Consider the following 23,013-nt stretch of genomic DNA (forward strand, 5'->3'; position numbering starts at 1 on the left):
AACAGAAGCCATAGGAAGCAATTTTTGTTGTGAGAATTAACCATAAAGATTAAGAGACATGCTGCTGAGAGACAACTTCCTTTTTTTCATTCTGGTTCCACTTTGCATGAATGCTTTCATACATCTAAAAAACCTTTTGCCAAAGAAAAGAACTAGTTCACATAATTGTCACCTCCACTTTTCTGTTGTTTTCTGTTCAACAATAAAAGACATGAAAAATGGAAACTGAAACCATAAGGAACACAGACAATATGCCAGGAAACACAGGTACAGGATACATTACTACAGAATAACTCCCACTGTTACCTGCAGGCCCATGATAGCTTTTGGCTAGTTATGTTTTATTCCTGTCTTTGTCTTGATGTATATAACATCAGAGTAATATTGACTTTAAGTTTATGCCTTCTAAAAGTCTGACATTTCACAGCAGTTCTGAAAGTGACAAGGAGAAAGATACAGGTATGAATTTTCCCACATTTTCAGCCTAAAAGTGTCTTCACAGGACAAGAGCTACTATTTTAGGGGACCAAAAGCAGGAGGCAATATCAGCTGCTGAAGTTCCTGCCATTCTTCTGAATGATGTGATGGGGTTGATCAGGCAGCTGAGATCCAGGATCAACTTGGTCCTTCAAAGGTTTCTACCCCTTTATGCTGATTATATGAGCAAGTATCCGAATACAGGAACTCGCCTTAGATAAGGAGAGTATTCATAGAATCATAGGCAATATGAATTTTCCCTGTCCTGTTTCTAATTGAACGAGCACTTTGGTTTGTACTAAGGAAACAGCCTTTTGCTTCTGCATTTCTTCCATCTTTCCATCTGTTTTCAAGGGTCTGGGTAGAAAAAAGATGCTCACTGCCTCACTTTTTGGACTTGGGTTCCAACTTTTGACTTGTAGTTCCTTGATTACACTTATTTTTGTGATTTTAATTACACTGGAGTGCTCCATAATTATATGCAAATTATTGTCTTTGATAATTACCACTGATGCATACAAGTAAAGGAATCATAGAATCATAGAATCATAGAATCCTTGGGGTTGGAAGGGACCTCGAAAGATCATCTAGTCCAACCCCCCCTGCCAGAGCAGGGCCAATTAGAGCACTTCGCATAGGAACGTGTCCAGACGGGTTTTGAATGTCTCCAGTGAAGGAGACTCCACGACCCCCCATGGTATTTAAAATTACACCACAATAACAAAATTGGTTTTACTTTATAGTGAAATTTACATCTTTTATGATGGAAATTGAGAATTAATTACAAGAATTACACAGTACATTACTACAGAATAGCAATACCGGTATTGTGAGAGTTACCATTCACTCTATTATAAACTACACCTACTTTTTAACACTAAGATGAATTGTGTTTGATAACATAATCCCCGAGGTTTCCTGATATGTGGGTTTTGTCCTACTAGGGAGTAAGTCTGATACTGCTAGTAGAGCATTATGAAGACCTGGAAATTAACAATTTACAGCTGTCTCTTGCAGCATTTAAAAACATTCTTTGTGCTGACTTTTCTGTGAAGAGACTTGCCAGCTGGTGGCCAGATGTGACACAAAGCCCCGAAACCAACAAATACTTTCCAGGAGAGTCACTTGTGAACCATGGCTTGCAGGTGAAAAACAAACTGGGATCCCTTGTGGTGTAAGCTGTGACTTGCATGTTACCATGGTGCTCTCAAATGCCTCCTGCAACAGAGCAGCTGAAAAGTAAGTACTCTAATGAGCAAACTTTGGTACCCAAGTGAAGCCAAGCTTTGCCAGCTTTGAGTGAGAAGTTTCTTAAGCATAGTGTTACTTCAAAACAGGAGAGGATGCAGGAGAAATAAAACTTTGCAGAGAAGTCTTTGAGAGATAGGGAGTTATGAAGTACGAAGCCTTGATTTATGTAGCAGTGCCTAAATTTTCACAGAGGAGCAGATGTCTTGGGCTGTATGACTTCATGTAGGCCTGGGACAAATTGTAACATGGACAGAAGGGAAGGGTGAAGGACTGGCTTCACACAATCCAAAGATATACAGTCATACTGAGGAGTGGAAGGATTGCTGAAGCCATAGAAGAAGATACAAGAGCATCACAGACAGAATGGAGAATCCTATAAAGGGCAATGGTGAATCCTATAAAGGCAAGCAGTCCTGCAGAAGGCTGGTGTGAAGGTAGAGCAGTGAATACCTGAGGCCAGAGAGAGGTGAGAAGGTCAAACACTGGTGAGGTGAAGCCCTTACCATGTGCTGACTCGTGAAAGCTGAGTGGTACCCCTGGAGGCAGGGAGTAAACATTATCCAGTGAACTCACAGAGACCTGTGACAAGCAACCAGGTTTGCCAGAGGCACAAGGCACTGAAGTAATTTGATCTGTCCTGCAAAAGCCTTAAAGTACAACTACATAATATCTTACCAATTTTCCTAGGTTCCACTACCCAGAATGTGGGCAAGGAAAGGATGCAGTAACCTTCCAATAAACTTCCATTGGTACATGATCTTTAGGATGCTACTTTGTCTTACCTAGCAGGGTTCAGTGAGAGTTGAACATTTATAAATGTAAAGAGGAAAGCAAAGAATTATTATCCATAGTCTGTAAAATGAAGTGTGGAATAAGAAAGCTGAAAAAAAAAGCAGGAACAACAGAGATTTTCAAGATAGGTGTCAGGGCTTTACAGTTTACAAAGGAGTGAGGATAACTGCAGAGGAGAAAAGTGAGAAAGGGATAGAAACAATTATACAAAAATCCAGAAAAACTAAATATGACCTACAGAACCTGCAGTGGAGTTTAAAATGGGTTTCAAAGCATAACAAAAAATAAGTTAAAGGGTAATAGATAAGTAAAGGGGAAATTTTCCATGTTGTGCATGGGGATTTAGTCACCTAACTCTCATTAGCATTAATGGAAATTGTGCAGCTTGATGCCACTCTGCCAGAATTTGTTTCATTGTTGTTTTCTTCAGGATAAAGTAATTTCTGATCTGGAAAAACAGAAGCAAGTATGTAAGGCATCTTTAAATGACTTGCTTTGTCCTACGATTTAGAAGACCTAACAGTATCTGCAAGGTTATTTCTATAGCTGAAAATAGTCTGGATTACAGTCTTCTATATGGTTTATGTATCATGTTTCCTTTTTTTCAGGATGTAGACATTAGAAGAACCATGATTTATACAGACAACCAATCTAAAGTGTAGCTGAAGGCCTTTTATCCTGTATAAGTCCCAGTCTCTGGTAGGTTAAATATTTATGAAGCCAAGTCCCTTTGAGGGACAGTCAGCCATGGTACCTAGCCCAGACCACACTGCAGAATGAGAAATGACCTTGATTCTTGTAGAACCACAAGATCCCTGCCTTCATCTACACAGATCTACCAGGTCCTTGTGAAAGAGAAAGAGGAACTTCTGTGAGTGGTTGCCTGAACGCATCATATGCACTGTGACCATTCAGGTGCCATCAGGATGGCTATAAATACACCAATATATTTAATATTTTCTATCTGTTCCAAAACATAGAAAACATAAATGTAACTATTACCAGATTGATAAGACAGCTTTTTAAAACTATTTTTAGAAACATTTTCTATTTTTAGAATGCTGCAGCATTCTCAAGTACTGTACAACCAACACTTTCCATTGATAACAGCAACTTGATGCTCAACATTTTTGAAATTAGAAACAGTAGTCAGAAATGGCTGGTAAGGTACCATCAAATGTATTCACTCATATTGAAGTAAAGTATGTCAGGCCTTCAAAAACTCATGTGCTCTCAGTGTCACTCTTCAAATCCATTCATAGCTACAGACATTCTAGATAACCCCAGAGGTTTTCCTGATTTCTAAGGGAAAATTGATTTTTTTTCCATAGAAAGATCATTCCACTGTACATGCTTAACAGCTTGAATATTAATCCATTTTTCATTCCAAATGCCTTGATCTCATATATGACATAAAATTTTAAAATCTACACTCCATAAAATGTCTCATTGTGCGTCTGGAAGGGAATAATACCTTCCCTATAGTGGCTCTCTTCCTGGAGAAATATGTTTGCTTGCCTAGTCACAATGTCACAAGTAAAGGATGCTCTAATTACTTAAATTTGAGCAGACACACACAGCCATTAGTGTCACCAGTAAAGAAAGAAGACATAAGAGTCCAACAGGTAGGAAAAGAATCCCACAAGCCTGAGTCATTATTTACACTACCTTTCCCTGGATCTGTTAAAGGACAGCAAATTCAACCCCCTCAATCCACATATATACAAACAGGTTTTTTTTTTCCCATAAAACAATCCTATCCTTCAAAGACTAAGTTGTACGGTCAGATACCCTCCATCCTTTTCTCTGCTGAAATCCTGTCCCAAATCTGAGATGCCACCTTATGGAACTCCTTTGTCACAGGTGCCACTGTACTGTTGGTTGGTTGAGAGAATTTGTCTTGACCTTTCATATTTTTGCAGGTTTTTTTTTTATTATTATTCTCTATTAATATTTAATTCATATTCTTTATTTTCAATTCATATCTCACTCATACAAGAATAATCTCATATTCTCAATTCAGATGTCTCTATTCTATTTAATTTATATCTCTCTTTCTCTCCGAATTTCAAGTTTTGTTTTGTAACTCCTTCTCTATCTTCACATCCAGCTAAACCATTCAAGAGTACTCATTGTCACTTCCATAAAAGTGAACTGGTTTTTGCTGTGATTTGTGAGCCGAGGAAAAACTAACTGGACTGGGACTGAGGTTTACAATGACAATCCAGGAGATCTTGTCTGTGAAGGCTTTTCTATAGCCAGATGTATTAGAGACCAAAACAGAAATAGAAGAGTTGGAATATCCCTTTCTAAACCACTCTCTGCTTCACTTGCAGCTGCTCTATGATGAGAAGGCAATGATACCTCTGGTTTCCTCTTCCTGGCTCTGGCAGAGAATGCTTTTCTGCTCACTGGAAGATGTGCCCTGCTCTTATTTTTCATAGAAAAAGAAGTGAATCAAGAACAATTCCTACTCCCTATTTTATCCATCAGCATAAGCAAAATCAATTTTCTCTCATTGCTGTCATTGTTTCTTATTTTTGGTTTCTGAAACAGAGAATGTCTTTTAATCTGCTTCCATACAGGCTAAAAAGCACAAAGCCAAAACAGAGAGGCACCATCTTATCTCAGATCTTTTAGAACAACATAAACCAGTACATAAATGAATGTATATATGAATAACAGCAACATATTAAAAACAAGGACATATCTGGTGTTGCATCCATTCCCAGGCAGAATTCTCAACATCTTTCACTTACATAAAGGAGTTATAGGCAGACCTCCCTGCTTTCCCTTGCATGAAATGGAAAATTATGACTAAGAATAAATGTCTCCAAAAAATAACAAAATCATACAGGAACTACCAAATCAGCAAAAATATGGAAGTGATCACTCCTTTGATATCAGAAATATCTGTAGGACCATTTACTGCAATAGACAAAGTAGGCAGCTGCCTAGAGACAGAAAAGCAAAGTAAGTCCAATTTCCCCTTAAAAAGAATCTCTGAAAATCAGGGTTTCTTCTGCCAAAGAATGTTCAGATGAGCAGGTAGCAGGTTCTGCAGTTTGGACAGTCATCACCCAGCACCTGTAAGAGCTGATTTCTCACAGCAGCATGACTTCTGTCCTTGAAAAGGTCAGAAAATAAAATCTCTGGCCCCAAATCCCAAAATTCTCTCATATTTTACTGCTTTATTTTCATTAGACTACTCTGCAATCTGCACTGGCCCAAACAGCTTACAGAAATTATCACTACTTCAGCCTCCAAGTTTCTCCTGGAGGCACATGGGCTACTTCAGCATCATCAGTGCAGTGCAGCATCCCTCAGGGCTTCCTCTATTGCTCATCAAACTGTCTCCATGGATTTAATTAGCAGATTAAAATTCCTGCTGCAAACAAGGCCAGTGATAATCAAAAACTGTTTTCCTGAATTCATCTGTGAACAAGCCAAGCAGCCGATTTTCTTATTTTTCATCCTCTATCCTACAAGTGTCCAGCTCTCTCCTTGCAGTGCCTTGGCAAACATTTATAAGCCATTTCTGTGGGGTTCTTATTTGTCTAGCTGTTTGTAGAAATGCAAGTAGTTCCTCCAGCAGGTGACAGAACTCAACACAGGACACCGTGAAATGGACACACAAATTAGGATGTTATTTCCCATTTCCACCAGGCAAGTCTGAAATTCGTGGTATTGATGCCTTCATTTCTCAACCTGCAGCTAATTCATGAGATTTAGCATTGCTGGTTCAAGAGGTCTATAAATGTTATTGGTAACATAAAGGTCCATTTTTGTACATCTCTCCAATTTTCTCTAAATCCCTTGGAAGCCATTTTGACTAAGGTATCTAATAGATAAGCATTAAGTGTCTGGATGTTAATTAAATTACACAAAGTGAATCTGTCTGCTCATTCATCTATTCAAGTCACAACCCAATTGTTAAAAAACAGGATTCATAGCATGAACTGTTCAGTGTTGACAGCACAGCCATTCTACCTATCCATCTGTCATCACAGATCATTATTTTAATACTAATTGAACCACACCTAATTCCCATGGGGATACTCCAAAACCCTCTGTAATAGGGAGACATAATTTCTTCTTAAATAGTTAATCAACTTGCCAATATTTTCATCACGTCTGCTTCCCTACCACTGAAAACCTTGCCTTTCCTGTTCAACTTTAATTTTATAATAGCTTTGTATTACATTTCAGCCCCATATAAGTAACATACAGCAGCAGAACATGTTTTAGCTAATGAATGCTTCTGTAACTAGAGTTGCTGAAAAATAACCATCAAATATTTATATAATTGGTATACTAAGAGGCCCCCAAAGAAGTATTGCCTTGTTCCAAGTGCTGCACTAAGCTAGAATGAAGTACAAAGTCCAGGCTTAGAGCACTAAAGACCCCAAGTCTGCTTCCAAAATATACTCTGTATGCATTCTCAATGGCTTCAGAAGACATTGACTAACATGGATAAAGGTCTTGGTCTCATATTAAATTTCCCTCTCCTTTTAAAATTAATGTTAGCTGCTCTTAAGCTTTCTTTTGCATTTTCAGTGTGTGTGAACATTCTGAGACAATGGTAACAGACACATCGAGTTCCTGCAAGATGTCTCATATATGCGAAGGGCATGAAATGCTCTCCTTGGATCTATCTGCAAGCCAAATTGATAGATTTTTGGAAAAAATATACCCTTTCCAGACTTTTAATTACTACCACATTAAATTATATCCATAACCTTTCAACAAAAAATTGAAATATTTTATGTGAAAAAGTGCTTTACCAAGGAAAGCCAAAACCAAGGTCTACCCAAAAGCAAGGTCTACTCCTGGCCACTGGAATTCCACTTTTTTTCAATGAAAATATTAACATTAAAATAAGCTACACAGGACATAAATGTGATGTTAAGGAATATAGCAGATACAAGAAATCAACTCACAGAGCAAGAACATTGATGGCACTGCTCAACAGAAATGTCCTTAGCTAGAAGCGGGGATAGAAGGAGACAGAGAAAGAAAAAGCCCCTCTGCACTGAATAAATTAACATCATATCAGTTTGACTACTCTTGACCTTTACAGCTGACAGAAGATAAAAGATAAAGCCTTCTCCCTCTGGCAAGTTGGAAGCATCCTACTGTGACACAGTGCAATCTAATCCCATAGATAAAATCCAACTACAGCACTATGAGCTTTCCACTGGTTCGTGTTCAGGTTGAGGTATGGGGCTGGAGGGTTGGTTTGGGAGTGGAGGTCATTTGGGCTTGGGGAAGGGGTCTGATTGGTCTGATTGCATCTTTTACTTCTTAGGTTTGTTTGGGTTGTTTTGTTTGGGTTTTTTTCCACAAAAAATTTAAAAATATGCCCTGGAATATCAAGCAGAAAAATGCAGTCACAACCACCCTCATTAATAGCAGTGTTATCAACAGTGCTGCGTAAGCTGATACACTGGGGACCTTAAGGACTTCTCTGCCTCAAATATAGCCAACAGAGTTTAATGAGACATCCTTAAAACTACACTACCTCTAAAATTCAAGTTAGACAAGCCTCTTGGAGAGCAACTTACACTTTGTTTTGCAATTTTTATATAAAAAAATAATTTTTGTCTCCTAAATGATATTTAGCAAAGTACCTTTCATTTCCAACGTGACTGAAAATTATCCTGCTTTGACAGAACGCCGAGCTGCATCTCCAGTGTCTGGTTATTCTACTCCTATTATGCTTTGCCATACATAATTCTAATGAATATATCACATGTTGCATTTGCAGGAAATAAAGCAGCAGTACAACCCAACTTTAAGTGGCCTACTTGTCTCTGTATTAGATAAAACACAGCAATCTGTTTCCCCAGGAACAAACAGAAAAATAAAATAAAATAAATAAAAATAAAATAAAATAAAAAATAAAATAAATAAAATTAAAATAAAAATAAAATTAAAATAAAATAAAATTAAAATAGAAATATAATTAAAATAAAAATAAAATAAAATATATAATTAAAATAAAAATTAAAAATAAAATAAAATCAAGCCCAACAGCTGCCTGCATTGTCAATGGTATTTGTTGCTCTTCCTGGGAAGCAAAATGGAATATTTGAGGGTACTCCTAAGGTGGCCCTATCTCAAGCAATTCTTTGTGAATTCCATGATACTGAGCCACTAGTGCTAAAAAGGGTTTATTTGGAGATGATTGTCATGGCTTTGGCAGTGAGCTCACAGGGGTAAATGTGGCCCTCTGCCACTCCTTAATAGTTTACAAAGACGTGCCAAAGAATCTGGGTTCTGGCATGGACACCTTGGAAAATGAATTTTACTGTTACGCTGAAGCAGAGGAAGAAAATCCTGCAAATCCTTAACACCATGCAGATTAGAGGAAGTGTTCACAGGTTCTTGGTTAGTGGGGTCTGTATTAGTCCTTAGGCAATAACTGATCCATAACTGATAAAAAGTTGTCACATCTTATTATGACCACCCATCATCATGGGTACTCTATCAACTAGAGAGGAAAAAGATGTAGGATTCAACTTCATACCCATTCACTTCATCGTGCATTTTGTCTCAGATATATAAAATATTATCTTGGTTTAAAAAATGGAAAGCAAAATAATCAAGACAGTTATATTAAAAGAGAACAAAGCTTCTCAGGGGGAGAGCAATAATAAATGATCGAAAGTTATAACAATGTTGAAAATTAGTAACAAAATCCTTAATTCACAAATAATAATTGTATTGATTCAGAGACAGACCATAATCTTGTCTATTTTCCACATATTCAAAAAGGATTAGTACTCCCCTCTCCACACACAAATTATAGATCTTTTATTTTCTTGACTCTGTTCTTTTACACAATGAATTGAAAATAAAAAATAAAAATAACAAAATATAATAAAATAAAAAACAAAAATTACCTTTGTCCCTATAAGAACCATATTAACATTGCATGTTAACCATATTCACTTGATGGAAATTTCCACTGTCAGAAAGACAGTTGTAGAAATATATTTAAATGGTCATAATGCTATTCTGTGTTCCTAAATTTTAACTTCCTGACATCTAAAGAGTTCTAGCCCAGAAAAGCAATTTCTAGAACAACTGTGAGTACACCAATGCAAAAGATGATGTTCTTAGTTCATTTAGGTTAATCAAGCTTACAGTCTACAAAGCAGGGTTAACCAAGATCATAGATTAAGCAACTGTTCAGCCACAAGAAGGCCCTTAGAAGTAATTAAATACTGATTCAGCTGTATTACTCAGTGAATATATCCTTCCTGACTCCTACAATATCAGTAAGAAAGAGTACAATGGCCTAATGCCTTCTTTTTCCTTTTTCTTTTTTTTTTTTTTTTAAGGGATGAGGAGCAGTTGAGATTATTTTTGTTTATTTGTTTGCACAAGAACCAGACCTACATAGGCCTTACCAAAGATAATTTTTAGCTCTACAGTTACTATCAGCCACCTAGAAAGGAAAGTGCCAAGACATTCAGCAAAGGCCACAGATATGGCAATTGCCCTTTTGCCATCTTCCTTTATGTTGCTACAGCTTCAAGTGGAAACTGATAAGGTTTCAGGAACAAGATTGTGTTGAGGATAACCTGTTCGTTCTTAAATGAATATTTTTCTTTGCATGACCATAAGCAGGTAACCTAAGATAGATAAACCAAGAAGGGTCCAAAAGTACAATCCCTCATACAGGAGCTGCATTAGGGAGGACGTTTTTGAGTTACCTTTGCAGCCAGCCCTATGAGCAAGAGATCAGACTCCTCTTAGGACCTGATGCAGACAACATGGCGCGAGTGAGATATTTATTAGATAATATGTCTCAAGTTCCAATAATCCTATATGAAAAAGATCCACTTACTATGCTAGCACTGAACCAAAAAAACCCCACCACCCAAGCATGTCTAATCAGCATCAGCCACTAAAAATGTAGTAGTTGAAAGTCCACTGTATTATACAGCAAATATACAGCATGTTGTGATTAAGATTCTGAGGTTAATCAGAGCATCATAGATTAGGTTGGAAGGCACCTTAGAGATCATCTACTCCAATGTCCCTGCCATGGGTAGGGGCCTCTCTCATGGAAACAAGGTTGCCAAAAGCTTCATCCAACCTGGCTTAGAACACTTCCAGGGAGGGGGGATCTGCACATTCTCTGGGAAGTCTATTCCAGAGTCTCATCACTCTCATACTGAAGAACTTCTTCCTAATATCCAGTCTACACCTACCCTAGGTTCTGAGTTTAATGAAACAATAGACACGGATTTTCCCAGGAATAAAATCAGAAGTTGTTTTCATATTGGCTTAATGTACAATTTTAATCACTATACAAGGCCAGCTGAACCCTTTTCATGTGCCTGATCAGCATGTTCTGTGAAATTCACAGCAAGACAACATGGAGCAGACAGCAGCTTCTGCATTTTTTAACATGGGTTAACTAACAGGAGTTAATTAACAGGGAGAAAAAAAAAACAAAAAAAAAAAAAGCCAGAAAACTGAGAAAAAGAAGAGGATTTTAAAGCCACAAATCTTGGAAAAGGAAAAGGAAAGGAAAGGAAAGGAAGGAAAAGGATAATAGATAGTCCCTTCTAGTTTCTCAGGAGATACTGAAGAAAAATCCTTTCTTCTTTCAATTAGACATTGTGGGTGTTGGGGGGCAGGAGTGACTACATACACATATACGGATAGAGGAGTGATGGGACTGTATTTTTTACAATTTTCAGAATCAAATTCCTTTTTCCTATAAAAGAACTGATCACCAAATAATTTCCTCAGAACATTCCATTTGATCTAGGAAAAAAATTTTCCTACTCAGAAGGAAAGCCATGAAAGAAAAAATTTTCTTGATTGGCTCTCTATTACATCATTTATTACTTTATATATTATTTAAGAGCACACATCATCACTTGGAAGAGATCTTAACCAGAATTTGGATCCAGCTGGGTAAGTAATGAGTTGAATAATCAAATCCAAATCTCCTGCTAGACTTTTCACATTCTGATGAAATTCAGAACTGAAAGAAGCCCTCCAAAAAGCAGTTGTTCTCATGGGGCTTATGCAATTTGGTTATAAAAAAATCATAGCAGTAAGATAGTCATGTGTTAGCAGTATTGAACCCTAACCTCAACACTTAGCATAAAAGAATCAGGATCTGAGATCACTTTTTTTCTGTTCAGTGGAAGAATGGCTTAGCCAGGCCATGCAATGAAATATTACCTGTAGCCACCTGCAATTCAGTAAAATGAGCAAGGAAAATATTAAGGGTCAAAAGGTCTTTCTATTTCTTTCTATTCCTGTCAGTGATTTAAGGTGCATATGCTATGCCAAGTGAGCTAAACTCAAAGTTTCAGATGCAATCTGCAATTTGGTCCACATTTTGGAAGTGTTGACTGGTTGCACTGAAAGCAATATGAGCTGCCAGTTCTCAGCACCTCAGAAAAGAAGCTCTAAGTTTCTTAAATTTGGTGTAAAAACAACAGAACACCTAAAAGTAGAAGCCAGTTGGGAGTTCCTCTCAACAGGCATAAATATACATGGCTTTCAAAGAGGTCTGGAGGTATAGGCCAGTGCTCAGTGCATCAGCATGGGATTTGGAAGACCTATGCTCAGTTTACTGATTGGCTGCAGGCAAACAACCTTAACACAGCTCCCAGCTGATAAGACCATATCACTATCCAACATGAGGCACATGAGGTGAGAATAAATATATTAAGGTCTGGGAGGTTGTCCTATTCATTTCATTGGTAGAATGAAGAAAATGACAAAATTTATGCATGGCTGAGAAAAAAAAAAGCTGAGTCACACTGAAAATCACTGAGTTATTCTGAGGAAATGCAAAATCTCTTAACAAGCACATTATATACCAGCAAAATACTTAAGAGTCTTTCTTCATTTTAAGTATTTTAAAATGTAAGGTTTTTTCTTTTTTTTTTTTTTTTGGTAAGAGAAGTGTGTCCATTTCATGCCATAAGAACATTTAGATAAAGAAATATATTTTCTACTGAAGTAAGATTCAAATCACTACTCAATCACTATTGCATTAAGCAAAAATAAACATTTTTTTTTCTTCCCAGGCAGTAAGAATCGAGCAACATTGGAAACACTTCCATCATTTTCTTGGATTCACACCATATCTTAGGCATGTATAAAATAACTGGCACAACATATTTCTGTAGATCCCTAATCAGAGGCTGCTGTGATGGCGTCATTTGACCCAGGGATGTTCAGTACTACTCAGCAGCAACAAGCTGTCCTCAGGATGAGTTCCTCAAGCTGACCATGAGACATACCTGCAGGGCATCCTACATTTTGCTGCAGCTGAAGAAGTGACAGTGAGGAAGTCAGTGAGGCTGTGTCAGAAGGGAAGTGGCACGTAGTGCTGAGAGATGACATGGGTGTGATTTGCCTCTCCAACAACATGAATGCAGGGCAGAAAAGAAGGAAGCCCAGGGTGGACCCTAAAGCAAGGCCACAACTGAGCTCCTGGCCTCCCAGCCAGGAGGGAGAATGAGCAGCCATGAACCCAATCACTGCCAGATGCCCCGTTAGCATGGCCCAGATATGGTTATGTTGTTCACATAGCCACTTCTGCCACCCAAGTGGCCATTACCCATTGGGACACCTGGTGCTGTGCACAAGGAGCAAATCTCCCACTCTTACCTCAGGGTCTTTCTCTATCTCCAGCCCGGCTTCCATCAGGTTGCGTTCATATTCTTCCCGCTGCAGTTGCTTCTCCTCCTCCAGGGCATCCAATGGGCTGAGATCAATCACCTCCAGCCCCGGCCTCTCCTGCAGGGCATGCTGGCCACCATCCTGTCCCTGCAGCTCAGCACGGCCCTTCCCAGTCCCTCCATTGGAAACCAGGGCCAAGGAAAGAGATCTGCGAGTCGGCTCAGGGGAGCCCACACCAGGTGGGTGCCGAGGAAGGCGTTTTCGGTAGTGGTAGGCTAACACATAATCAACCTTTCTCTTGCTGTCCCTGAAATGCATGCCACTTGGGGATGCCTTGTCCACAGCCTCTCCTTGTGTCCTGTCCACGTAATTGTTTATAATCTGTGAGAGAGAAACACATGAGTCTCATGAACAAGAAAGCCAAAAAGACCCAGAAGGCAAGCCTGGGGTCTGCCTCCACAGAAACACCTTAAGCTGCATAGTCAAAATGTGAGATCAGCCTGACCTTCAAACATGCACTCTGCAGACCAGATTAAGTCAAGTTGAGCTCCTCCAACCATAAAAAAAAAAAAAAAAAAAAGTGGCTGAAGATAGTGATGTTATCCCAATGCATGGGATACATACCTGGTGGGCAGGTACAGAGGCACACACCAACCCTGTCTCTCTGTCCTGCACATACACAGACCATACAGGAGAAGACACCTATGTTTGAAACTGGATGGAGGATCATGTTACAAACTGGGATATGGGAAACGATGTGTTTTGGAGCAAAGCTGGGCAGAGGAAGGAAGCAAAAAACTGTTTGATGAAAGTGATCTGAGCTAGAACAAGACAAATATCCTCAGTGTGGTACAGGAGCAGAAGGGGTAGGACTGGACAGAAAAGCTCTGGGAAATACTTGGGATTAGAGTGGGTATGTCCCATGGATGATTTACAACACTAGCTGCCTTGCATTCTCACATATTTTGAAAATACTGTGACTGACTAGTAATGGTGTAAATGGAAATCAATGACTAAAATCATCCAAATTGCCTGTGTTGCACTCAATCACGCCCTCAGGCCGTCCCTGTCTCTCTTACCTCTGTTCTCCAAACTCTTCAAGGGTGAAGCTGCTCCAGTATGTTATAATGCCTCATCATTATGCCCCAGCCTGGACAGCAATTCTGTGTGGCACACATGCTGAACCCTGACAGCAAGTGGGACACATTCACTTTCATTTCTTGTTCACTAAGCTAGTGCATGTGTTTTCCAAAACTGTTACAAATCACCATTTTTCAGCTTAATGATGCTACTTAAAATGCTTCTCTACAGTGTCATTCATTAGCATCACACCAGCCTCTCCAGTGACTGAGATACAAGCAAACAAGAAGGGTCAATCTTATCCAAAGCAATCAGCCCATAACCTGATTCTAAACCTTTAGGGATGAATATACAAGCAAAAGCTTGACACATACCAGTTACAGATTTCTTTCTCTCCTCATCTCCCCTTCCATTACATGCAATGTTAGTCCTGAAAGCAAAGTTATCCAAGCATGCTGTATGGTGCTTTTCTCATTTGGTAACACAAGACAAATTATTGAAGGTATTATATGAATCTGAATCTTATTATACACCTGAACACCTCCCAGATTCTAGTTTTATATTGTTTTGCATCTCTTAGTATCCCACAAAGTAGCTTTCAGTCACTGCATAAATAAATACATATTGGTTTCACATGTATGCTACATCCTTCATTCTCTCACGAAATTATCACCATATAATCTGTTCTTCACATTACACTTACCACACATTTTATGTGTAAAGTGTACATATAGTCCCGTTAGGCATATTTAAACCTACACTCAGCTCTACCATCTGGCAGAATATAAAACTGCTTGGGAGACAGCATTTTACTGCAATTCCCCACTTCCTAGTTAGATACATTTTCGTGTAGTACTCACAGGCAGTCCATGCAAACCTCCTTGATCCATCTCTGCCACAGTGAAGAAAAACACGTTGCAGATTTCTAGTCTCCTTTCCAGATACTTTCAAGCTATATAGTGCAGAAGTAATGATATCACCACCACCAGGTCACTGGCATAACACAGCACATTAGGTGGCCCTAGGGAAGATGAGCTCCAAGAATCCTCCCCTTCCTTACTGGTGAGCATGGGCAGAAATGAGGAGCACAGACGAAACACACAAGAGCAAACAAGGAGAATGCAAAAAGTCACCAAGAGGTTTCCTGTTTACTGCCTGTGTGCAGCCAGCTGCTACATCCCAGCCACCTGAGAGAGCACCATAGCAACATTTGATGTTGCTGGAGTTACACAGAATAAAAGGATGAGGAGATAGATCAAGGTTCTCCCTACCTCTCTCTTACTTTTTTCTTCACTCTTGGCAGCAAAGTACCATTCCCATTATTATGGGTGTCTGTTGCACAAAAAAAACTAATCAAAATTCCCACAGAATTCAGTAAAAAACATTTTCTGGACCTAGATTTCCACTGATTTCCTCACCATGTGACATCCTGGCACAGGATGGCCTTAATAGGGAGGAACAAAAATACGTGGCGATTTCCTGATCACTGAAGGAACTGTCAAGATCTCTCTCTCCTCCCCTCTCACAGACATTGTAAAAGTCAGAATCAGCAATTTAAATTACCATCTTCAGTCTTGCATTCATTGCTTCTTGACATTTCCAAAACAAGTAGCCAGCACACCAAGCAATAAACCTACAGGAAGGTAGGATTTACATTTCATGAAAATTTTGTTCTAGTCACCTATCAATGTATCACTACAAACATATCCCAAGAAGGATCTCCTCTAACAGCTCTGCTCTGAAGACCACAGCCACATTGTGCTTCCACCTTCCAGTCCAGCCCACACCAATGCCTGGGCACATGCTTGTCCAGGGTTTGCACAGAGAGAACCAATTTAGTCATCAGCCTGCAGATATTTTCCTACACTAGGTGTAATAGCAACCTCCCTATTCCTCCTCTGAAGGATTTTGGCTAAAAATGAATAATTAAGAAGAGCTTGGTTAGACTAGTACAGTAGCAATTAGTTCTTGCTGTGCCTTAATAGAGCCTACTGAATCATCTAAGGCTGTAGAATCACTTAACTTTTCCCAGTACAGTGGATTTGCTTAACACAGAGAAGTGCAAGTTGCTCTGCTGACCCTGCTTGAAGTTCCTTCTTCATCTCAAAGGCATTAGGGGGAAGTTAATGAACATAAAATCCCACTTACAGAACTGCTGAAGGGCTCTGTGCAGCGTGGTACTTCAAAAGCTCCATTGATCCTGGTGCTGGGTACAGAAGTCCTGTTTTGAGGAACTGTGAGGCATTTGCTGTTGTATGCTGAGAAAGAGATCCTTGATGGTTGTGCTATCTTCTGTCCATTCAGAGTTGAACGTGATGAGGCTAGAGGGAAGTCTGGAATAAGACATAAGTATTGTTATATAAAGCATGTTTTATGCAGGTCATTTCCTAAAGGAATTGGGAATACTGCAGTTAATACACACTATTCAGCTTCAGATTTTGTGCTTCAGTAAGTGGGGAGGGCTGCACACAGTTGCAGAGGAACAGCAGGTTCACACCTGTGTGAATTGCTGGGGAAGGGGCAACAGTGCTACAACACTGCATTAAGAGTATGATGTATACACGTGGAATTGAAAATACAAAATATGTCTCTTGAATCACTTTTTTTTTTTTCTTCTGTCTTCCTGCTTGCAATTAACATGTGTTTACCTCAATGTATGCCTGACAGACACCTAAAAGATAAGATTGCTTATCAGGTCGCCTTCTGGTGCATGGTGGAGACCAAAAACAATCAAAGTAGCAAGACACCAAAAGACAAAAAGATAAGGATGACTCATCTCCGGGAAGTCTGGAATTCTGTATGTATCAGAGACTTATGCAATAAAGGGACCCCTCTTTCTTTTGGGGTATAAAAAAACCCTAGGAAAAAAGGAAAAAGCAGCAGCTTCTTCTAGACACCCCCTTCTCTCAGCACTTCGGTTTCCAGCTACGAGGCAGACACAGCGGAGGAACGGAAAAGCGGCAGAAGCCACGGATCCTTCACAAACAACTACAGCCTGAGACAAGGGCCGGCGGAGGGTGACAAAATCTCTTTGTTTTTTTCCTTTTACCTTAATGACTCTCTTTTCAAGGTGACTAATTTATGCAAAGGCTTTCTGCTAGCAAAACTGGTTTTCCCCGTTTAAAATAAATCTTTGTAACTTGTTTAAAATCTAAAGCCTTGTTATTTTCATAAAATTCACACGTTTTTCATCGCAATCAAAATATAAATAATAACTCGGATCGTAACAGAGTAACACTATTCTGGTTGGTCAATAGCATTTGTGCTCTTGCACTTCACTTGGGAGGTGAGGAGCTGGAATGTCTGTGTTTTGCAGCCAGCCAAGCACCCTCCTGGACATGATCACACTGAAGTGATGGCACTGGAGTTCTCTGGGTGCAGCATTCCTGCCAGATGGAAGCCAAATCGACAAAAACAATCTTAGTCACATTTGTCTACGGGTTATCACTAGGCCTGAAATTGACTGTGTTGCAGTTCTAGTGTGATGAGATCCAATTTAGTAGGGTCAGGTACAGAGCCAAACTTCTGGCTAACTCTTCACTAAGAACTCTTAACTTTTAGGCATGTAATGGTGTGAAATTCTCACAAAGTGCATCTAACTTTATGGATACATGTTTTGGTTTGCGGGACTAATATCTTGAACCCTTAAGTTTTAGAAATGATCCCTGTCTCTTGTACTGAAAAATGATATGGTGACAATGCAGCATAATAGAGGGACTGGGACAGTGGGCAGTTACATGCCACCCCTGATCACCACCATCACCATTGGTTGGCTACATACCTGCCATAGCATAAAGTACAGCAAAAACAGTATATATGAGTGCTTGGTCACAAATAGGAAATGCAGAAAGTCAGACCTACACAATGATAAAAAGTAATGGGTACAGAAACTCTAGTGACATAAGTTTGAAATGCTTCATACTCTTTGCCCCACTAGTGGTGCCATAACTAAAATGAGATTGATTCATCTTTACCCATAGTTTCTTAGAGAAGATTATACCATGCCTCTCCTATCAACACTTCTGTCTTCCTCAAGAAAAAAATAACTGGAATATTCATCAGCTTCTGTGTATTCAGGGAGACACTACACACACTTGTAGTGTCTCTTCTTGTCTTCCTACCAGGCAGTCCTGGTGACACTGAAGTTCTCTTCCCCCACTTTCACCTCCTGCCTAAGGAAATGAGAAGCTTCAGCAGCATAGTGTAGTACCTTTCCAATCTAGAAGGAACTGCCTTATGAAATGTTCTGCAATGTTACAAGTGATTTCACCCTTCTCTGCCACAAGAAAGAGCTGGGTAGTAACTTGAGAAGTTTCTCTGACACCATCCTCATGATGATGGAGACAAGGAAAAAAGGCAGAAACAGCTGTCTCTTGTTCTTCATGTAACTGAAGAGCGTTTCTCCTGCATTATTGATATAAACAGCAAGTGGCAGAAATACCCTAAATTGCATCTCAAAAGACAGATTACAGAGGCAGGTGTCTCTATGAAGAAAATCTACAGAGTTATGCAGTGAATATCATCTTCAAATAATTCAAGGAAAATCTAAAAGGATCTGTTCTTCTAGATGGTAATAGCAAGACTTTGTTTTGCTTTTTCTTTGTTTAAATTTTTATTTCCTTTTTTGATTTTTCTTTTTTAAGCTGGAAGTCATACTTCCCCCTTATTAAACTGAATCCTTTCTCTTTTTTTTCCTAAGAGTTTAAGGCAGACATTATTTCTTACTGCTGATCTATGCCCTCTACACATGTTGAATGTACTTGGTCAAAAACGTGTGCTAAGAGAGGAACCAATAAAATGGCAAAGGAAATATTTAGAAAGGGGTGTCCTGACCCTTAAATTATTCTTATGTTTTTTATCAATAATTTATTAATGTCCTGCAGCACATGAACAGTATCACAGATTGACTAACCAGTTTTCCTTTTCTGATCTCTCAAGGAGATTCACACTTGGTTTACTTTAATGAAGCACATAATGATGCCACAAGGGAAACTCCAAGGAAAATAATTAGTGAGGGTTTCATTCCCAAAGCCTACACACACCATTTCCCCAGTATTTGCAGTCTAATCCTGGGATATCTCACAAGACCTTCGTACAGTCAAATAAAGACCTCTTTACTTCCCAGTCCTTTTAACTGGGCCTAGGAAAAAATCTGCAGTTCATTTGTACTAAAACTATTTCACTTCCATTGTACCTCCCAGCTTTCAGAAACTGTGTCACGAACTTGAGGTTAATACTGGTAAGCAGTGAGACAGCCAGGGATTCCCAGTCAGAATAAGATTTTTGCTGTAAACGCAATCTCCATATCTGTATCTGAAAGACTCCTGTGCTCCCAAAAGCTTTTCATCTTCCCAAATCAAATTAACTGAATCGAAATGTTTTGTTCTGAATGAGTTCCATGTTTGACAGCACTTGCTTGTGGTACCGTGGCGCCTCAGGGGCTTCTGCTTCAGATGCTGCCTGACCTCATTCTACCCTGCAAGCTTTTACAACATCTGGCCTTACATGTTCTCATTCTGTAAATATTCTAGAGGAATTAATATCAATAGAAACAAGCTGTGTGTGTATATGTATGTGCATATATATATAAAAATTTTTATGCATTCACACATGCGTAGCTTTGGTATAGATCTTCAAGGTCCCTTCCAACTCAAAACCATTCTATGATTCTATGATATGTGTGTGTGTATATAAATCCCCAGAGAACAGAAGTAGAATAAATCTTGAATTCAACGTTGAAAGGAAATGTTCAAGAATTACACTCATTCTATAAAAATAGCCTGGGAGACATCCCTCCAGTCAATTTTTAAATAAGGCCTTCTTTCCCTTACCCTTTAGCAGTCAGTGCAGTTGTTCCCCAGACATCATCCCCAGCTTCCCCCAGGAGACAAGGATACAGGTCTCCAACAAAGCCCCCATAATCTGAGGGTTCAGCAATCTGCTACACAACTTAGACACACACAAGACTATGGGGCCATAGGGGATCTGCCCAAAGGTACCTAGGAATCTGGAAGAAGTGCTCACCAAGCCACTTTCCATCATCTATTAGAGCTCCTGGCAAAACAGTTAACTAGAGGTTAGCAATTGTGATGCCCATCTACATGAAGGGCTGGAAGGAGTATCTAGGGAACCACAGGCATTTTTGTCTGATCTTGGTGCCAAGGAGAGCATCCTGAAGGCCATCATGCAAGATGCAGGACAATGAGGTAATCAGGCCCAGTCAGCATGGGTTTAGGAAAAAGAGGTTCTGCATGACTAACCTGATCTCCTTCCATGACAAGAGGACTTGCTCAGTGAATAGGGGGAAGGCTGTGGATGTTGTCTACCTAGACTTTAGTAAAGCCTTTGGCACAGTTTCCCACAGCATTCTTTTGGAGAAACAGGCTTGGCTTGGGTGGATGGGTCCAAAGAGTTGTGGTGAACAGAGTTAAATCCTGTTGGAGGATGGTCACTAGTGGTGTTCACTCTGTACTGGGGACAGTTCTATTAATATTTTAATCAATGGTCTTAATGAGGGGACCAAATATACCCTCAGTATGTTTGCAGATGACACCAAGTTGGATGGAAGTGTTGATCTGCCTAAGGGTAGGAATGCTCAGCAGAAGCATCTGGACAGGCTGGACCAATGGGCAGAGGCCACTTCTGTGAAATTAAGCAAGACTAAGTGCTGGATCTCACACTTGGGTCACAGTAACCCCATGCAGCACCACAGGACTGGGGAAGAGAGGCTGGAAAACTTCCTGGCAGAGAAAGACTTGGAGTATTTGTCTACAGCTGGCTAAATATGAGACAGCAGTGCACCCAGGTAAGTAAGAAAAGCATCAGCATTCTGGTTTGTATCAGAAATAGTGTGGTCAGCAGCACAGCAAGTGCTGTTGTCCCCTTGTATTCAAGCACTGGTGAGGCCAAACCTAAACTATTGTGTTCAGTTCTGAGCCCCCACACTACAAGGACATTGAGGTGCTGGAGCCTGTCCAAAGAAGGACAACAAAGCTGGTGAAGGGTCTAGAGCACAGGTCTTATGAGGAGTATCTGAGAGAACTGGGGTTGTTTAGTGTGGAGGAAAAGAAGGCTGAGGGGAGACCTTATTGCTCACTACAACTACTTTAAAGGAGGTTGCAGCAAGCTGGGTCTCAAGTTGCAGAAAAGGAAGTTTAGATTGGATATTAGGAAAAATTTCTTCACCAAAAGGGTTGTCAGGTGCTGGAACAGACTGCCCAGGAGATTGGTTGAGTCATCATCCCTGAAGGTATTTAAAAGATGTGGTGCTTAGGGAGATGGTTTAACTGTGGACTTAGTGCTACGTTAATTGTTGAATGTAATGATCTTAAAAGTCTCTTGCAATCAAAACATTTCTAGGTTTTAAATGGCTCCCAAGGACAAGGTTCCTCCAGGAAAGGGATCAGAGATCGGTTCTAATTCCCGTGATAATTCACATCCAGTTATCGACTTGCTCTCAGTCTCTCTGCACCCTCTTGCTTTGGCTGTTTTTAAACTTCGGGTTTGGCCACACCTGCACCAATTGATCTCACCATTTGAGTTCCAATTCTTTGTCTAAAGTGCAATGATGAAGAAGCTGCACATAATGCCCAAACTGGAAGGACTGAGAGGATGTATTAAAGGACCATACAGCTTGTGAAATGCACACTAAGGGAATTCACCTAATTAGGAGCTCTCTATTAAATCCTGAGTAAAACAGCCAGTTATCCAAACTGGATGGCCCAGATGGTCAGATTGTCATAGGCACAACCACTTTCAGAATACATTTTAAGCAGTTTGGCCACTCAGGGCACAGACACTTGTGTTCTTTCATTTATTTTCCTCCCTTTCCAGTTCAGAAATGGGCTGCATTTCTGAAAGACATCTGTACTCACACAGAATTCCTTCCACCATCCAGGTAGGTATGAAAAAGGATTACTTGAATTTACTGAATGTGGACATCTAGAGTTGCTAATTTCAATACAGACAGTGGCTCCTGTATAAGTATGGAACTATTTTCATTACACTGCAGTTTCCCTTTCTGAGCATTTATATGTAAATTAATTATTATAAAATACATTTTAATATTGTATAATTATTAATATTATTTTGTATTATGTTTATACTTATAAATTTAATATTTAATATTAAAGACTTTCAGATACAATGAATTAATGTTATTTTTAAAAGCTTGAAGGAAACAGTCTGCCAGAGGAAAATTCTGCTAGGAAAATTTTATACTTAGAAAATCCATTCTTTATTCAACATTACTTGAAGAAAATGTCCAATAGACCTCATGATAGGCAATGAAGATTAGTGCAGTGTTCTCAAACAACTTATTTGAATAAAAGAAAGATAGAATTTCACCATTAAATTCTAGAAATCTGATATTTCTTTTCTCAGGATAGCTTAGAACCACTTAGATGTTCAGTCCCCCACTACTTAACTGCTGCTACTAAAATCTGTCCCATAATTAAACTCAGCAATAGGCAGCTCCTTCTACAAAGAGTCTGTTTCTAGTTCCACACTAGCCGTGGAATGAAGATGGAAAGCAGCCAGGCTCCTGTGGGAGGCTGTGCTGCCTACCTTAAACCTCAGCAGGACTGTTCCATCCTTGGTTTAACCCTTGCTGCTTCCTTCAAGCCACACTTATACTTCCATTTCCCAGAAGCTTCCCCTAAGTGCCTCCTCTCCATGGTAGGCTTCATACCCTCTAATCTGAAATTTGCTTTAATTTGTACCATGCTGCATTAGAGAGCATTAGAGGTA

The 23,013-nt window shown here is 39.5% G+C and overlaps 1 protein-coding gene across 1 annotated transcript in view; it reads right to left on the reverse strand.

The window, feature by feature from the left end:
• The window catches only part of ANO2 (anoctamin 2), a 154,925-nt gene that overhangs the window by 129,734 nt on the left and 2,178 nt on the right, over positions 1-23,013 (reverse strand). Inside the window, exons 2-3 of the mRNA XM_030459281.1 lie at positions 16,414-16,598; positions 13,174-13,566 (exon numbers count right to left, since the gene is read on the reverse strand). Coding sequence (XP_030315141.1) covers positions 13,174-13,566; positions 16,414-16,598 — 578 coding nt within the window. The remainder of the gene's footprint in view (positions 1-13,173; positions 13,567-16,413; positions 16,599-23,013) is intronic.

This window comes from Calypte anna, chromosome 1, assembly GCF_003957555.1.
Source record: "Calypte anna isolate BGI_N300 chromosome 1, bCalAnn1_v1.p, whole genome shotgun sequence".
NCBI lineage: Eukaryota > Metazoa > Chordata > Aves > Apodiformes > Trochilidae > Calypte > Calypte anna.